Genomic DNA, 17,952 nt, shown 5'->3' on the forward strand with positions numbered 1-17,952 from the left:
GCCAAGATGTGGTGTGGAGGTGCAGGCTGAATGAAGCAGCTTGCACAAGAGAGTGCTCAGCTCAGCGGCTGCTCTCCAGGCTGAGCTCTGAAAGGAGCTGGAAAAGGAGCTTCTGGATTTCTCTGCAGAGAATTGGTGAAGAAGGAAAAAGGGACCTCAGATTTCCCTAGAACAAGTGTTTTCCATCCTTCTGCATAAAAAGCAATTCCTACATCTCAGCTGTTGAATCATGGGCAAAGCAACATCAGCCAGCGTGGAAGGGGATATGCCAAAGGAGTGGGCTACAGTACAAACTGGGGCATGATAAATGCCAATGTTGGGTAAAACCAGGCAAGACCATGTTCCTTGCACTGAGGTGATAAAGAAATTATCACCCCCAGTGCCTGGCTGATGGCAGCTGTACCCCTCTGGTGAGGGGTAAAGGTGTTGTTCTGCAAGAAGAGGCTCATCCAAATCAGTTGGTGCTGATGGGGCCCTGCTGCCTGCAGAGATATGCAAAGCAGAAGGAACACCTCTCTGCACATGCTCTCCCTTCAGCAACTCACTTCAGTGCTATTTAGTGCCCTCCAGGTTTTGGTACCAATAAGATTAGACAAAAATAGGCCTCCCAAAGACATCCTGATCGCTGCTTCCTTTGACACACACGGAGCAATCAGCTCTTACCCAGCTTTTTCTATGCCTAGTTTTCCAAGTATTTGCAAATAGCAGAGAATTAAATGCAAATGTCTCCCTGGGAGGCAGATAAGTGTGTGTAATTTTCCATCCTAAAGAGAAGGAAACCATTAATGTGTTTGTGCAGAGTGTGTTTGTTTCTCTGCTGAGGTCAAAGAAAAGCAGCAGGGGCTAAAATAATACTGCCCTTGTCCTGGCCTTGGGTTTGGTCAGTCACCTCCTTCCTTCTTCCCTCCTTGGCTCTGTGAAGGGGGACTGGGGGCTCTTGAGGCTGCAAGCTCTCTTCTCTCCCAGTAAGGTAAGGTGTGGATCCTGAAAACAAAACTCATGACCAGATGGATATTTCTGCTGACTTTCCAGCTTTGCCAGGAGCAGAGTGAGCTTCAGACTCTGCTCCTGTAATATTGAGCAGGTGACTGAAAACTGTTGTATCTCTCCAAGCCTGTGGTGCCATCCAGGAGTGAATCAAAGGTACCAACTTGCTTTCCACCAGCACTTTGAGCTGCCATCCTTGGGCCAGTTATTAAATCAGTGCATCTCACTCTTCCCCTTGGCCACAGCATGGTTTGTCCCATTTTTAAGAGCAGAGGAATTCCCACCACTGCACAGCTGCTGGAAAGACTCAGAAGCTGGATGTTCCCAACATTGCTCACCAAGTGATGAAGGGGTAACCCACACTGGGAATGCAGCTGGTGCTTTCCAGAGCTCATGGCAGCTGGGCTGCCCCAGAAAATAGTGGGTAGGCAGAGGTGCTCGTCTTGAAGCCTGAAAAAGTGTGTGTTTTTCTGTCTTTAAAGCTTTACTTTTCTCTGGGTTTTTGAGTGTATGGCTCTGGAGGGAGATAGCAAGGTGACCTGAGGTGGAAAGGGACTGCTGCAAGCCACATGCTCACAGGGCTTTCAGTTTCAACTGTGATTGCCTCTGTGATTTTGGAGAAGACAATGTGGTGGTCAAGGTCAGGCACTGTGAGGAAAATGCAGACTTAGAGATGGGCTTTGTGATTGGCCTCACAGGAGTAAGGTTTGTCCTGCCTTGTAGGCCAGACCAAGGCAAGGGGCCTATTCCCAGCCCTGTGACTGCTGTGGGGTGAGCAATCATAAAACTGTGGTTGGAAAAGACCTTTATATCACGGACTCCAACCCCTAACCTCACATGGCTAAGCCTACCACTAAACCATGGCCCTCAGCACCTCGTTTACATGGCTTTTAATTATCTCCAGGGATAGGGACTGTATCTCCCTGGGCAGCCTGTGCTGGTGTTTAACCTTTTCAGTGAAGAAACTTTTCCTAATACCAACCCCTGTGATCCTCAAAGCAGAGGTGCTCTATGGGGGTGAATGGAGATCTATGTTTGGGGAAAGCAGGGAGACATTCTGCAGCATTCCTTGTGCAGGGTGGGTGGGATGACTGATTGGCAACTTACAGTCATGGCATCAATGCTTTGGGGTGTAGCTATATGCTGTGTTGTACATGGAGATGATGGGCTGGAGGCCTCTTGCTCTTCACAGAGTGGTTGTCTTCATTTTTTTTAACTGATGCATCTGAAAAGAGATTGAAAGACTTACACATTTGGTTTTGGTCACAAAGGAGGATGGGGAGACACTTTTTTCTGTAGTGTCCAGTGACAGGACAAGGGGTAATGGACATAAGCTGGAACACAGAAAGTTCCACTTAAACATAAGGAAAATCTTCTTTGGTGTTGAGGTGAGGGAGTCCTGACACAGGCTGCCCAGGGAGGGTGTGGAGGCTCCTCTCTGGAGGTTTCCAAAGCTGCCTGGACACGTTCCTGCGTGACCTGATGGAGGGGAACCTGTTTAGTAGGGGGTTGGATAGGGTGAACTTTAGAGGTCCCTTCAAAACCCTACCATGCTGTGACATAGTGGACATTAAGTGTTTTACATGCTTAAAAAATCAGATCTATGCTGTACTGGTTCCCAGCCCCATGTGTTGTAGCTGTCTCATTAACAAGCAGATCATCTTCTACACGCAGCGTTAAGCGACTGCAGAGCACAGCTGGACTTCTGGCAGTGCTGTGGAATTGCACTTAATGGCTCATCGTGGCTCTGGTGTTATGGCTGGGAGGTGTATCCTCAGTGATGTTACAGTGTACCACAGAGATAATCCACCCCAGGAGGGAGTTGGGGCTTAACTCCCTGGGAGCCTGCACTGCCTGCACCCAGACCAACATGTGGTTAGCACAACCCCAGCAGCACCTGGCAGGAAAAGATGAGGATACAAGGATGGAACTGGCTTGCTTGGTCTGCATGCTACCAGAGGGAAAGAGATGATGTCATTCCTGAAAAAGACCATCAGCTGAGCTGTCACTAATGGAGCACAGGTTTCAGGCTGGATTTGTGCAGCACAGGAAGGGAGGAGGGGGCAGACTGGAAGGGTTTCTGTTCCTGGGTAGGGTGCCAGCTAGCTGCATCTTTGCTGGCTTCCCCCCTTTGTGGAAATGTGGTGTAACCCTTGCCTAATGCAAAGGGATGCCCTACTCAGAAGTGCATTCCCATGCTTATATGCCAGGGACTCAGAACCTCAAAACCATCGAGGGAAATCCTGTGACTTCCACTGGTAAAAGCCCAGCCACATGGACCTGGTGGTCCAAGGAAAAGATGAGACCTGATTTCAGCTTGTCATTTCTGATTCCCATTGCTTGCACCCTGCACGAGGCTCCCACTGGATCGTCTTTCCCTGAAGCCCTTTATCCAGACAAAATGTCCCACTGATGCTCAGGTGCTGGCCTAGGGAGGGGGAGCAAAGACTTACAGAACTATGTGCCCAGGCAGGGCTTGCTGCAGCCAAACGCCCTGCAGCAGCAGAGCCATCAGTGCTCAGGGTGAGAGCAGGAGGTGGAGCTGGCACACTGCCTCTCTCCTTATCTGGTGTGAAGTGACAGCACCTGCCCCTCATGGCTGTGCTTTGGAGAACTGTCAGACTTTTCTTGGAAGCATCTAAGGCATATGTGGGATCTATGTGCAAAACACAGCAAGATTTAGATCCAGCTATCATCCAGCCTATCATAAGCTATAGCTGTTGCCATTTCCCTGATACAAATATCCACTGTCTTCAGTCCCAAATAGTGTTGCTTTTTATTTTCCACCGAGGCTGAAGGAGCTGCACACAGCCCTGCTTTGCTTCTTGAACAGCAGGCTGGATTTAGGAACAGCTCATCCCTCCTTTCCTGCTCTCCCAAGTCAAATCAGAGGGACTGAATTTCTTCCCTCTGCAGCAGGTCAGGTTATTGGCATCTGCTCTTCTTTCTCATCTGTAGTGGAGCAAGTTAATAGGCAATAAAACAAGACAAAAAGTAAATCTGCTGGATCTGTGAGCCTGAATTCAGGCACTGCAGTCTGAGATGGACTGGAAGCTCTGCTGCTTCTGACATCTGAAATGAATTTGTCACCTCCCTGTGCAGTGCTCTGCTCACTCACAGCCCTTGGCCATACCAAATGACACAGTGATTTATGGGCCACCTGGTATGATTTTTGCAGCAGGAACTGTTCTCTCATGCATTATCAGTGAGTAACTGTGGTGTGAGCAGAGGTTTCAGAAGGTGTGTGATTTATCTGGAGACTGGGGGATGTCCTGTGAGCTGCAAGGAAGGGACAGTATTTCAACATCAGATGATTTTTTTTCTTTGAAGACATTTACTGAACCCCATTTGAACTCATTCTCAAATGTTTCAATTTCATCTGATTGGTTTTTTTCCCTGGGTTTTGAAGCAGGCAGGGCAAACCTAAAGCCACAGAGCACTGTCCTTGGACATGAATCATCAAGCTAGGGGACAAGATGTGGAGGTAGTTCCTTGTGAGAGATCCCTCACCCTATCCATTTGCATCTGCCTCATCAGAAAAGCCAAGAAGAATGGGAGACACCTCACTCAACAAGTGGTGACTGTGGCTGGTGCCTTAGCCTTGGTGGTGAAAGCAGAAAATAATGTGTGGGGAGAATTGCTGCAAAGGGAGATGCTGGGAAAGAGTTTGGTTTCCTTCCCCAGAACCAGGAGAAAGCTGGGAAAAGGATGTGGATGATTGCAACCTACTGAGATACCTCTTGTGTGCCTTCTGCTGCTTGTGAACATCTGCCTATTGGTAGAGGCTGGAGTATCACTGAGGTTACTGTCATGCTGAGGGATATCTCCAGAGGCTCAGGTGTCATTGTGTGCCCTGGCAGATTTAGGAGGACATCCCTCCTCTTGTTCCTCGCTGACCTCCTCCTCTCACCCTCCTGCTCCATTGCATCTGCACACTGGGGAAGAACCTCAGGTTCATCAAAGGCCTCATTTAAGGTACTGGATCACAGAGCAGTAAATGTGAGGAAAGAGGGGATTTGCATGGACAGGTGGTTAAAAAAACATTGATAGGAGTGGGGACGAGATCAGCGACCTGAAGGACACTTCAGCCTTTGCTGCCACTGCTTCATATTGTAGTGTCAGTGGAAAGGGCAGGTGGCACCCAGGCACTTGGGGCACCCTCAGACTCTCTCTGCCCTGGGACAAACCCCACAGCCTGAGGGAACACAGGCTATGTGGGCTGGGGCACGGTCTGCTGCTTCTTCCCTGCTGAAACAAGGATCCTGGCACAGACCCAATCAAGGAGGTAATAAACCTCAGGAGAAGTGTCTAGGGAAATGTTTGCCATTGGAGATGTTGGCTTGCTTCTCCTTGTAGTTGCTGAATAATACAGGCAGCAAATTTCTGATGGCACGTGGATGTTCATGCAGCCCTTCTGCAGGGAAGGGGCTACCAAGGAGTCTCCAGGCAAGCTTTCCCTGGGAAAGAGTTTTGGAAAAGCACTTGAGAGTGTAATTTGTACACAATGCATCTAAAAAGGAGTGGTAAGGGAAGAAAAAGCTGCCTTCTTCCTATGGATGCTTTTGAGTGCCATCGATGCACTAACTTTGGCAGGATGAAATTAGCCATGTCTAGGGATGGGTAAGCTCTTCTCAACCCTTCTCCATCTCCTCAGAGCAATCTGACTGCACCCCTGGGCTTGCTCTAACCAGATATACTGGCTAAAATACAGGCTAAAATACTACTGGCCTTGCATTAAGCTTTACTGAATTGGCCAGCCATGTGGCTATGTATTGTAGCACTGATGTTGTAAGAGGCTCTCTCTGCCAAACTGAACTGTTCCTGGCCATGACCTTTACATGCAAGGTACATATGGGCTGTTCTGAGCAATCCCTCACAGTAGAGTGTGGATGCTCCAATGAGCCTCACAACCCCATAGGAAGGCAGGAATAAGCCCTTGCAAGTTGTCAAGGCTCATAGCAAGTTGCCTCTTCTTGCCTCTGGTCTGGAATGAAGCCAAAGGCTGAAGCTCAAGAGAAATAGCAAAATGGCTTCAGCTTATTGCTGATGTTAATAAATGCAGGGAGTCGTGGGACTGGGTGGGTGAGGAAAATCATTATGGCTTGGAGGGGCCCCTGGATAGGGATTGGTGCAGCTTTCCTTAAAAGAGGAAAGAAATAAAAGGCTGTGGTAGTGATATATCTCTTCAGTGGCCTGTATCATGGTAGAGGAATGAGGGGGAGGCTCCCTACAAGCAATCTGCAAAGGCAAATGTTAAACTCATGAAGGGAATATTTTAATGCCTTTGTCACGTGGAATGGCGCAGTAGATTTCAGTGGTGGCAGACACAGGTGAGAGCAAGTTCTGTGGTGGTCAAGCAGGAGTTGGGTGTGGAGGCTAGGACTGAGGACAGCCCACAGTTAAGTGAAGAAGTTGAAAGTCTCTCAGCCATAAGTGGTGGGAAGGGGAAGGAGTTTCTCTGCACAGCAGACTGAACCACACAGGTCTTGTGCTCTGGCACCTGCAGCTGAGACTGAGCTGCATAGGAACATGCCAGCTGAGGATGAGAGCCTTCCTCTGATCAGTACATGGCCAGAAGATGCCTCTGTGAGGGCTGGCGTGATGCTGTGTGGTGGGTATGGCTCCTTGTTCCCCACTGAGCACTGGCATGTGCTTCTAGGGCTTTGCTGCACACAGGGCAAAGGGGAAACAGGGCTTTAATGCTGTGGTCTGAATGGCAGTAGGCTGCTGTGGTTTTAGTGCTGAAGTTGCACTAAAACCACAAACCAAGGAAGCCCCCCTGGAGAAAGTCTCTTTTTCATATCAGCTCAAGTGCAGGAACATTCAGTGGCATTTTCATAGAATGGTAGGGTTGGAAGGGACCTTTAGAGATCATCCTGTCCAACCCCCCTGCAGAAGCAGGTTCATCTAGATCAGGTCACACAGGAACATGTCCAGGAGAGTTCTGAAGACTTCCAGAGAAGGAGACTCCACAACCCCTCTGGGCAGCCTGTGCCAGGGCTCCCTCACCTCAACAGTGAAATAGTTTTTTCTTATATTTAAATGGAACTTTTTGTGTTCCAGCTTCATCCCATTACCCCTTGTCCTGTTGCTAGCTACTATAGAAAAAAGGGATGTCCCAACCTCCTGACACCCACCCTTTAGATATTTGTAAATGTTAATAACATCACCCCTCAGTCTCCTTTTCTCCAGACTAAACAGCCCCAGTTCCCACAGCCTTTCCTCATCAGGAAGATGATCCAGTCCCCCAATCATCTTGATGGCCCTGCACTGGACTCTCTCCAGAAGTACTCTGTCCCTCTTGAGCTGAGGAGCCCAGAACTGGACACAGGACTCCAGATGAGGCCTCACCAGGGCAGAGTAGAGAGGGAGAAAAACCTCCCTTGACCTGCTTTTGGATGATACTCACCCAAGTGAGTGTTTGCAAGGTGGAAAAATGCAGTAAATATGGCCAAGAAATTACTTGGGAATGCTGGGGAAAGCCCCATCTCCTGGAAAGCTCCAGCTGCTTCTGAGGAGTGATTTCTTACTGATTTTCACATGGGTTAGCCCTTTTAAAACCAGCCACAGTGGCTTTAAAGCTCAAATGCTACCAATCAGATTGTGGGATGGCTATCCCAGGTGTGTGGAGGTTTCAAGTGACCTCAAATCCTTTCAACTTCAGAGGTGGGCTGCCAGAGAAGGCACAGGTCGAGTCATGTAAGCTGGCATGCAGTAAGGCAGCAAATGGGCATTGCAGGGGAGGGCAGGCTTGGAAAGCCTGAGGCTTTACATCTGAGCAGCTCTTGGGCTGAAAGCTTTCCATTAGGCTGCCCCGTGATGCAGGTTTTAGGACGGACAAGGATGAGGTGAGGAGGCTGAGGCAGTTTGCAGTTAGGCACTGCCATGCTCTGTGGGAAGGTGTGGAGGATCCACTGAGTGTAGATATATCTGCATAAGCTTTAAATTAACCAGGTAAAACAGAGGAACGAAGCCTGCTCTCTTGTAAAAAGACAGTGTGCTGCTTCTAGCCAGATTCAAAAGCCATTCATCCCCTACGCCTTCAGAAGCAGCAGCTGAGGCTTCCCACCCACCCTGTGGATATCACAGGAGAGTTTGATTTCTTCCTTTGAGCTGCTGCCATGTACACAGTTATTACCTGCAGATCCATGTGTGCAAGCACAGGGGCTGGAGAAGGAGGCTTTGTGGGGGTGAGGAGCACTGTCTAAACAGCAAGATTTTCCTGGAAGGAGGCAGCACATACTGTGAATTGGGTCTGTTCCCAGAGCATCTTAACTTGCGAGTGATTAGCTGTTAATTATTATGCTATAAATTACTTAATAAATGAGTATTCTTCACAGCACCTATTGTACCACATGACATCTGCTAAGCTGTGTGAAATACACATAATTACTGTCGCAGAAATGTAATTATAGCTTTCCTCATCCCCTCAACCCCCCTCCAAATTCTTGTGCAGCTGCCAGCCAGGACATGGGTGCTCAGCCCAGGGCGATGCGCAGGCACTGCCACTGTGCACCAATCAGCCACCTTGTCCCCGCCTCTAAACTTGCTTTGAGCATTACAGCAAAATCCAGGATTCAACCTACAGAAGGCAAAAGGCTGTGCCCAGCTGCTCATTGCCTGTGTTTCAGCCTCGGAGTCAGGTTTAGAATCACCCTGAGGATAACATTAAACTCTCCATATCATAGAATCATAGAATGGGAGGGGTTTGGAAGGGATCTTTAGAGATCATCCAGTTCAATCCCCCTGCAGAAGCAGGTCCACCTAGATCAGAAAGATATATTAAACCCTCCCTACAAACATACTGTTTTTATCCTAGTTTTGTTCATAAATGTTTTTGCTTTATAGGGCTTCATTAGTCAAAACTCCAAGGAAGAGAGCATTCTTCTCCTGGGGTACTGCAGTTCAAGCTGTTTTTCCAGTGACTTCACTTTGTTTATGGCCCTGAAGAGGGAGACAGAGGTGAAGTCTCTGAAGTGAGATCATCAAAATATTTGTGCTAGTACGTGTGTTTTTAGACCTGCCCTTAAAATTATTCAGCTTAGCTGTGGCTTGACTTGTTTTGGGCATTTGAGCTTTAATTTTCCCTCTAGTTTGTGTTGGTCTGACTTGTGGTAATTGGCTGTGGGACCATGTAATTGTGGGTTTGTGTGTTTTAAGCTGTTTTTTGGGGCTATGCAGTGCTCTGGGCTTACTCAGAGGTGGAAGGGGAAATAGGGATGGAGTATGCAGCAGAAAAACATCTGCACATGGCTCAGTAAGTGCAATAGCGTCAACTTATTTAAGAGGTTTTCTAATATGTTGAGCCAAAGTGCCTCTCTTAATGGTGGGCTGCACATGTGGAAGATCTGTTGCAGTAAAGATGTGTTTGATAATGACAACTGTAATAGGATTTTAATCTTAGCTTCTGCAATTAAACTACATGGTCACAATGATGATGGGCAATTTTATTCTGGAATTTCTATGTTCCTCTGTATGTCCCTCAGACCTTGTCATTTCCTTCTCCTTTCCAGTCTGGAGACAGATGATGGAAAAGACCTGACAGGGTTTCAAAGTTATAACCTGGAGCATTTAAAGTGATCAGATTTTATTTTTTTTGAAGGGAGTGATGGACATTTCACAGAATCTCAAGAGCTGGAAGGGACCTCAAAAGATCATCCAGTCCAACCCCCCTGCCAGAGCAGGACCACCTAGAGTAGGTCACACAGGAACTCATTCAGGTGGGGGTTTGAATTTCCTAGAAATTAAATCGCTTAAAGCAGCGCCAGTCAGTATATCCTGGGGAAGGAGCCACGTGCTGCATCTCAGCTGAGAGGTTATCCTCCTGCTGCACACCAGAAACTTTTGCATAGCATTTTGGTTGCTAGTTCAGTTAGCTACACAGTGCACCACTTGAAAATATGGGTCTGTTTGCTCTTTATTTTTCCCAGTTGTAGAGGAGGAGGAAAACAATCCCTTTTCTGTCATAACTAGCTGGCAGTAAGCTATGCTACACCCACCCACGCTGCCTCTCCTCATTGACAGGTTCTGGTGCAGGCTGCGTATATGCTTTTTTTTCCATTTTAAGGAGCTTCGAAGGCACCTGAGATAGAATGCTGAGAAGACCTGGGAAGGTTTCAGCAGTGAATAAAACTCAATTCACTGCAACTCTGTTTTTGCTTTCCTGCCACAGCTTGATCATGGATTGCAAGGGAGCGGGAAGCATCAACAAGGATAATGCGCACTCGATATTACAATGGGGATTTCTTACATTGTTAGCAATAGAAAAAGCTGCCCTGCCCTTCTGCTGGCTGAAATCAGCATAGAAGATGTTTCCAATTTTTTTTTTTCTCCCCTCCTAAAATGTTGCAGGCAACAGCATCCATGTAAGTGCATGCTGCTGACAGTGAAGCTGCTGCCTCCATTGTTGTTAGTTTCTGAATCCCACTGATGCAGCAGCAGAGCGAACAAGAGCATAAGCATTGCTCTGAACACAGCCCTGAAAAGCACCATTCACATGGTGAAGGCAGCAAAACCATACAGAAGTGAGGGTAGGAACAAGCTACATGTTAGAAAGCCTCAAGGGTGTTAATGATGTGTAGTAAATGGGCTCTAAATAAAAGGGCAGTCACTGCAAAGCTGCCAAAGCACTGAACCAGCTGCATGTGCCTGTTCTGCATACAAACAGCACCCGGACTCCTGCTGGGCTCAATCCCATGTGCCTGGAAAAGTGCCTAACTCCCAGAAAAGTAAGGGAAGAGCCATGTTCCGAATATCCTTCACATAAGGTAGTGATCTGATGGTGTAAAATAGGTATTTTGTGTTATGTATGTGGCAAGCAGGATGGGCTAAAATCTTTCAGCTTTGGAGGAGCCTTCAGAGCCAGAATGTCACTTGTTCACTGGCCAGTTGCAGAAGTACTAACGAAGCAGAAAAATGGCTCAAAGCACTGTGCAATTTCTCTAAACGTCCTGATCCTCCAAGCATGAAGAAGAGTATGAAATTATGTATTTATTTTCACAAGCTCAAATAATTTGTCCAGAGGGATGATGGCCAGAGCTCTTACCTGAAAAAGATGTTGTTCCCCAGAAGGGTTTAGCTTGAAGTCTTTATTTGTCCTTTTTATGCTTGAAATAGGGCAATATCAGTTTTTGAGTGTGTGATCCTCTGAAAGAGACCAAAATCGTGCAGACACCCTCTGAGGATGAAAAGGTACCAGTTAACACTGTAGGAAGTCATTGGTTTTCTGCAGACCTCATGAGAAAGGAGTTGTCTTTACCCAAGGTGACAGGGTGATGAAATATGACCGATTTCTCAGCTTGAGCAGGATGATGTACATCAGCAGCAGCACTTTACAACCCATGTGCTTAACTCTGGTTTGGCATTCAGAAGGATGCAGCAGTAGCATGAAGGTAAGCTGGACACAGAGGTCCTGCTCAAGCTCCTGTCACAGCTGGGGTTCGCTCCAGGCTGGAATATTAGCAACTGTCTGCCAGCCAGCACTAAAAATTCAAGCCGCTGGCTGCCTGATTAACTACTAGCAATTCAGTGAGATGCTGGTGGCTGGCCTTATGGTGACATTAAAAGCACAAACTCTTCCTTGGGTCCCCACTGAGGGCTTATCTTTTCCTCAGGGTTAAAATCCCCAACAGCAGGGGCCAGGTTTCAGGTCAGCGGTGTCACTGTTTGTGTTTGTGCAGATCCCCTAGCCGGGAGGGTCCCAAAGCTGTCCTGCACCCAGGGATGCCCTTTGCTGAAGTGGGCACAGCGGGTGGGAATGTGCTGCCCTGAGAGCTGCACTGCTGCTCCCTTGCCTTCCCCAAGCAGCACTTTTCCTACTGCACTGAAAGCTGTACAGAGAAATGTGAGCATGGGCAGGCATGTCTCATTGTACTCAGGGCTGTTGAACTGCTCTGTTGCAGGTGATGTTTAGGACTGAACCAAATTACTTTTTCAGTGCATCCTAAATAAGCCCTTAAAGAATTTTCCTTGGCTGTTTTTTGTTTGTTTTGGTTTTTCTTTCTTCTTTTCCAAACTCCATTATCACTGTGATATTTCACACTTGGTGCTTCTGGAAAAAAATTCAATAGTCAAGAACAAAGCAATCCACAGCTTTCCTTCATTTCAGCCTTTTGTATCCTAGGGCTGTCCTAACTCAATAACTGAGGGTTTATTGTGTCACATTTCACTGCTGCTGGCTGCAACCAGCCTGCCTAATCCTTTTGCTGCTGCCTTATCAGGATTTTTTGCAATTCATTGTTTGTCCATTTTACTTTTGCAGCTTTTAGGGTTTTTTCTTCCTCCCCCACTCCCCAATTCTTGGATGTTTGTGGCTGCCCTCTGTGATTGCTCCATCTGGTAAGTGGTCACACACATGGACAAGCAGGTAGTTGCCATCACATTTTATCCAGTTGGCAAAGGGGGAAAATGCAACATTCTCCAAAGTCAACAAGAGATTTCCATTACTAATGGGAGAGTGGTGAAAGAGCAGAGAACCACGATGTGATCCAGCCTCCCTGTGCAAGGGCTGCAGATCAGCACCTGCATTTGCACATCTGGAAGATGCTGACTGCATCCTATTTTCTGCTGCCTATCAACCAAAGCAGCTCTTAGCAAATAACTGGACAAGCTGTGGGGGTTTTTTTCGCAGATGAGAACAACTTTCCATTTTGGATACATGAATATTTAATAATCCCTCTCACTGGCTAAAAGTTCATGTGTGTATGTAGTGGGCAGTGGTCATCTCCTTGCTTACACACAGGACTGTGGATACCACATAGAGGTGGAGAGGGTTGGTTTTCTGTTTATGTTACACACATTCTTGCAGGGTGAAGGTACTAGTACTTCAGTGCCTCCCAGTACTTATGTCTTTCAGTGTGACTAGTTTAAAAAAAAGAAAGAAAAAGAGGAAAGCAAAGAAAATAATTGTCAAATATCAAAACTGAGTGGTGTTTCTTTTTGGTGGGACACATTAGCTGAGCATACTTGCTGTCCTCACATGCTCTTCAATGTGGCACAGCTGAGCAGTTCACCAAGGGCAGTCCTGCATCACCTGCTGTTGCTGCTCCTGCTCCTCACCAAGTGCCCTTGGATCTCTTGAGGAGACATCTGCTGATCTGCCAAAGTTACACCCAGGGCATCCCAAACATCTGTCCCCATTCAACCCATTAATCCTCAGTTCTTTCAACCAGGCCTGTGAGATACTCCTGAGGCTGTTGCCAGTCCGAGTGCAGACTGAGGTTATTTAATCCTTTCCCCCTCTGTAGTAAAGGATGCTCTTCTGGAGGTGACTTCTCAGGGTGGTGTTGGCCTTTCTGAACACCTTTGGATGAAGCCTTGAGGTAAGCAACAATCAACCAGTTATTCTTTCCTACAAGGATAGCTTTCTCTTGGCTAAAAGTTGCTAATAACTTTTGGAGGCTATGTTTCTAAGAGCATGATAAGCTTTTTTATCATCACCACAGTCTCTGTTCACGCTGCTCAACAGGGTCTCAGGGCACCCTGAGCTGCTGTGTCTGCATTTGTGGCACTCACAAAATTGGGGATGTCTGCAGAAAGTCTCTGCCACATGCTGAGGGGTTTCTATTCCCATCAATTCCAGTATCTCTTTGTAGGCTGCTGGACTAGTTTGTGTGACTGTTCAAAGACCCTTGGCAAAACACTTCTCTTTCCACCTTCCCTATCTTTATATATGCTCTGCTAACCATACTGGGAAAAAAAAACCCAAAGAGTGAGCTTTAGGTTTCTCCAGGACTTTCAAAGTGAATGTGTCATTCAAACACTTGTTCAACACTCCCAGGTGCTTTACAAAGGGAAGATTTGTAGCATTTCTAGTTGTGGTAAGATTTCACTTCAAACTGGAGTGGTTTAAATACAAACAAAAAAATATCAAATACAGGATGCTTTAACTATGTATTTTATGTGTTGACTTTTAATATCCTGCAGTCATAAGCAAGCTTGAGTATCTTCTGATGTGCTCTTGCAAGTTTTAATCTTGTGGAAAAAAATCTATTTTCTGTGCAAAAGGCCATGGGCTTAAGGGCAAACCAAAAAGAGATCAGCTGTCCATGCTAAAATCCTGTCTCTGATTCAAACAGGAGCTCAAACACATCGACTGATAGGAATCACTTAGGACTGACACAAGCAGTAGGTTCTTCTTTAAGCAACTGGGTACCAGTAGCTGCATGGGACAGGAAGTTTTGTTCAACGCTCCAGCCTGCCATAAGCTTTTTCTGTGTAAAGAGCAATCAGTCTCCCCTGGCATTGGCAGCACGAGGGATCAGGAATAAGTATATCTGGATTCTTCTCACCTTAATGAATTCAGCATATGGCTTGTTTTCACCAAACTAAGAATGTGGCAACTAAAGAGTGTTCAAGCATTTTTGCCTGCGTTTTTAACTTGGGAACAGCACGGGTCTACCCACATGAATAAAGAAGAGTCTTTTCTATCCCTTAAAGACCAACAGTAGCTTCTTTGATAGAGTGCAGGAACTCCTTCCCTAATGCTGGATGTTTGAGGCAGCTCTCAAAGTTGCTAATGCTTCCCTGAGCATTAGCCCTCAGCACAGTTGTGCCAGCAGCTGCTTGCCAGGTTTGTTCATTTCTTTCTACAGTTTCTCTGTTGTGCTCATGTCTCTTGGCTAGTATGTGGGGTTTTTTTTAGTGCTAGTATGTGATTATTTTTTTACTTACTACTTTCAAACCTCCTGAAGAAAAATAAGTCCTTTTTTTCCCATAACAAACTGCAGAAGCTACACATATTTAATGAAGGTGGAACTGTGTCCTGTAAGCTGTTGCTTCACAGGGGAATAATGTTTCGACCGAATCCCTTTAAGATTTCAAGCTAGTAACTTCACACATTTATTTCCTCTTAATAAATCCTCTGCTTCATATACCCCAGGGACTCCTTCAGTGGCATCAGTCATCAACATACTCATTCTCCCTCCATGTTATACTTCTTGAACGTATTTTTTTCTGTTATACTTTAAATTCTTCTTGGCCTTATCAGCTGACCCTTGTATACTACTTGACCTGCCTCCTACACAAGACCTCTTTATTAGCTTTGTTTTATTTGAAGCACTGAACAAAGTCCTTTATAATTGCTGCCACCTGATCCTTCTCCTGGAGAAACAAAATTTGGTTTTTAAAATAAATGATCTCTGCAGCCTTACCCAGCTATCAGCTATTACTATTGACTATTTCATCAGACTGTGTAATGATGCCAATTCTACCTGCTTCATTAACTATTTAAAGATTAACAATAAGTCTAGTCTACTTTATAAGAGACAAAGGCAAGAGTGAGGTGTATGATCTTATTCCTCTGGGTGCAATTCTTTCAGCAATCTGAAAGAGTGAATTGTAGGTATAGAAAGGTTAATTCTATACCCCTTTTTCATCAATTGTCTGTTTTTTTTATCAAATCTGTGCCTTATCTCATGTCTGCTTTATCAGATCTGCTTCAGTAAGGTACACAATTGAAGCCTCCTCCAAATTTAATTTCCCCTTCTCGAAAGTCCTGCAACTATTAAAAAAAAAAAATCCTTTTACAAAGTCTATTTTAGACAAGGAACACATGCTGAGTTCAGGTATTAAAAACTCTGCAGCTATGCCCTTGGATGTAAAATACTCATCTTCAAATTGATCAGTAACCGAAAGAAAGAGCATTTTAAGATAATATGCCTGTTCTTTATTTCCTTTCTTCAGTTGAAGGAAGTCTGCTGGTACAAATTTCCTTTAAAATTGGCTGTTGGCCTTTCCTAAACAGTAAACTTGTACAGAAGTTATTTAATTTCACCACAGACTTTTGCCATTCAAAGATCTTGCTCATGAAGGGACAGCTATTGGTAGGTAAAAAAAAAATGGTTTGTGGCTTTCTCTCTGCAAACCCTGGTGTGGCAAAAAGCTGCTGTTGTACATCTTGTGTTCAAAGCTGTCTAAATGCTGCTCAATGAACTTCCATCAGTTTCCAGTTCTTGATTTACCTCCTTTCACCTTTATTTCCATCTATTCTGTAGACGGCAGAGGAAAAAAAACAAACCCTAAACCCCCTCACTCCTCAAACATCTGCTTTGCTGAATCTTAGTGTCTCATCTTAGTCTCCTATGAGAATATTCTTCCTGTTATAGGGCAACATACCTGTTCATAGCTATCTCAGTAACAGGAGGAAGAGGATTTATGAAGGACTGGTAGCTGCCTTCCTGGGACTCCTTGAAGATCATGTGTACTTTTCAGTGCTTCCAGTCTGTTCTGGCAGGTATTCTTCAATATCTTCATTAAAACCAAACCAAGCTTTCCTATGTTTTTCTTTTAAAATATTGATGTTGTTATTGCTGTTTTGCTCTTGAGGGGAGGCAAAAAGTCCTCTATTTGTTTTGTGCTTTATACTTCCTGTGCAAGTACCTTCTGTAGTGTTTTTCTCCTCGTGTGTTTTGATTTTTTTTCCCCACCATGCTTATTGAAAGTTTCTGCTCTGAAGGTTGCTTTCACACATCTGCAATTTGACTGTTGCAAATGACTAGTGTGTTTTCTGCTTGTTTGATATGTCTCACCAATTCTTGTGGAATCTGGAAACTGAAGGAAAGTTTCAGTGCAATTTTCCATTTGTTGTTCTGGTTTCCTGAGAGCTACTGTAATTTTATTCTCTTATCTCTGGGCACATGAGGAGTAAAACTCATGGAAAAACTGGAGCTGTAGGCACTGAATGTGAGTTCTAGGTTCTTGCAGGTGCTTTTTTCATGATTAAATGTTTAAGCTGGTTATGATTAAATTAAAATGAGAGTAGCATGTCTGTTAGGAAGTCTGAGCAGAGAGCATGCAGCAGTCTTGTGTTTATCAAAGATCCTGAAGCTTTAGATTACAGACTGGTTTCTACCTTAAGCATTTCCAGGCAACTCTCTTTGTAATAGTGTTTCTCTGAATTCCATTTCCTGTATCCCCCTATCGGTGTTCTCTCTCCAGCAAAGAGCTGTGTGTCCCTGTATCTTTGGCTCCTGATAATTGTCTTGCATGGCAATTTGATCTTCCAAGTGAATGATTTCCTTATCACTAAAAGCAAGGATTTTGAATAGTGTCTCATGGCCTTAGCCTGGAGGATGGTTCCTCGGTTCCAGCTTGGGTGTACAGTAACATTTTTCAGCTTCACAATGTATTTGATGTATTTGGCATTAAAAAATACATTCTTAATCTCACAAAGAGTTTGGCTTATTTAAGGCAATACAGGAAAGAAAACCAAATAATATACCATTTTCCATTGGAGGCAAGAGATCAGATTACTACAGGTAACCATGCTGTCTCCTCAGAGCCTGGTCATCTCACAGAGTGCCACCTTGGTGTACTTCCCTACTTGTTTCCTGTAGTGGGCTTTTAATAAGACAAGCTACATGCAGAGCAGAAGGGATGACAACTGTCCTAATGTCTCTTCTAAACTGTGCTGTCAAAAGTATCCTACGCAGACTCACAGAGCCAGAGTACCTATGGGAAAGATACTGCTCTCCTTTAACTTGTATGTTTAGTCAAACTATCAGAATGGATTGAAAGCTAGCAGTGCTCTGCTGCTGTATCGTATCATTAGAGAAATACAGACTAACACCAAGGTTGTCTTGGTGGTGGATGTTAGTTCCTTGGAGGCCCAGCCTACATCTGTGCCCAGGAAGGGCAGCCTTTGGTGTTAGTCACGTGGTATTTGGGCAGGAAGAAGCAGCTCTGTATGGGTACCAAGGCACTAAAACAGCTGAGTTGCAGTTCCCACTCGCAGGAGAAAAGAGTCTCCAAGGTATCTGATGTTTCTCTCTTGCTTATCAGAACTCACTGTGCCTTTAACTGTTATTGCAATGGATCCCAATAAGCTTCTCTTGTAGCTCATCAGCCCTGACCTTGGTGCTTCCCGGTAGCATAATTGTGGGCAACATAAAGGAGTTTGTAATGCTGTAAAAGTGGGTTTGAAATGACATTACTTCTGCTTAAAACTCCCTGTCACTCTTGCAGGCT

At 45.4% G+C, this 17,952-nt stretch overlaps 1 protein-coding gene across 16 annotated transcripts in view; it reads left to right on the forward strand.

Moving 5' to 3' along the window:
- LOC133624800 (uncharacterized) overlaps positions 1-17,952 on the forward strand; it is a 118,215-nt gene that overhangs the window by 37,151 nt on the left and 63,112 nt on the right. For 2 of the 16 annotated variants that reach the window (XR_009818127.1, XM_061989157.1), the window contains one exon: positions 8,836-9,113. The exons of 11 other annotated variants lie outside the window; for them this stretch is intronic. Coding sequence is in view for 3 of the 5 variants with exons in the window: in XM_061989157.1 (XP_061845141.1) it covers positions 8,836-8,846 (11 nt within the window). In the remaining 2 variants the exon portion in view is untranslated. Of the gene's footprint in view, positions 1-8,835; positions 9,114-12,247; positions 13,212-13,232; positions 13,616-17,952 lie in introns of those variants that run through there. 3 more of the 16 variants (XR_009818128.1, XM_061989155.1, XM_061989159.1) reach the window with 3 other exon arrangements.

The sequence above is a fragment of the Colius striatus genome, chromosome 2 (assembly GCF_028858725.1).
Source record: "Colius striatus isolate bColStr4 chromosome 2, bColStr4.1.hap1, whole genome shotgun sequence".
Taxonomy (NCBI): Eukaryota; Metazoa; Chordata; class Aves; order Coliiformes; family Coliidae; genus Colius; species Colius striatus.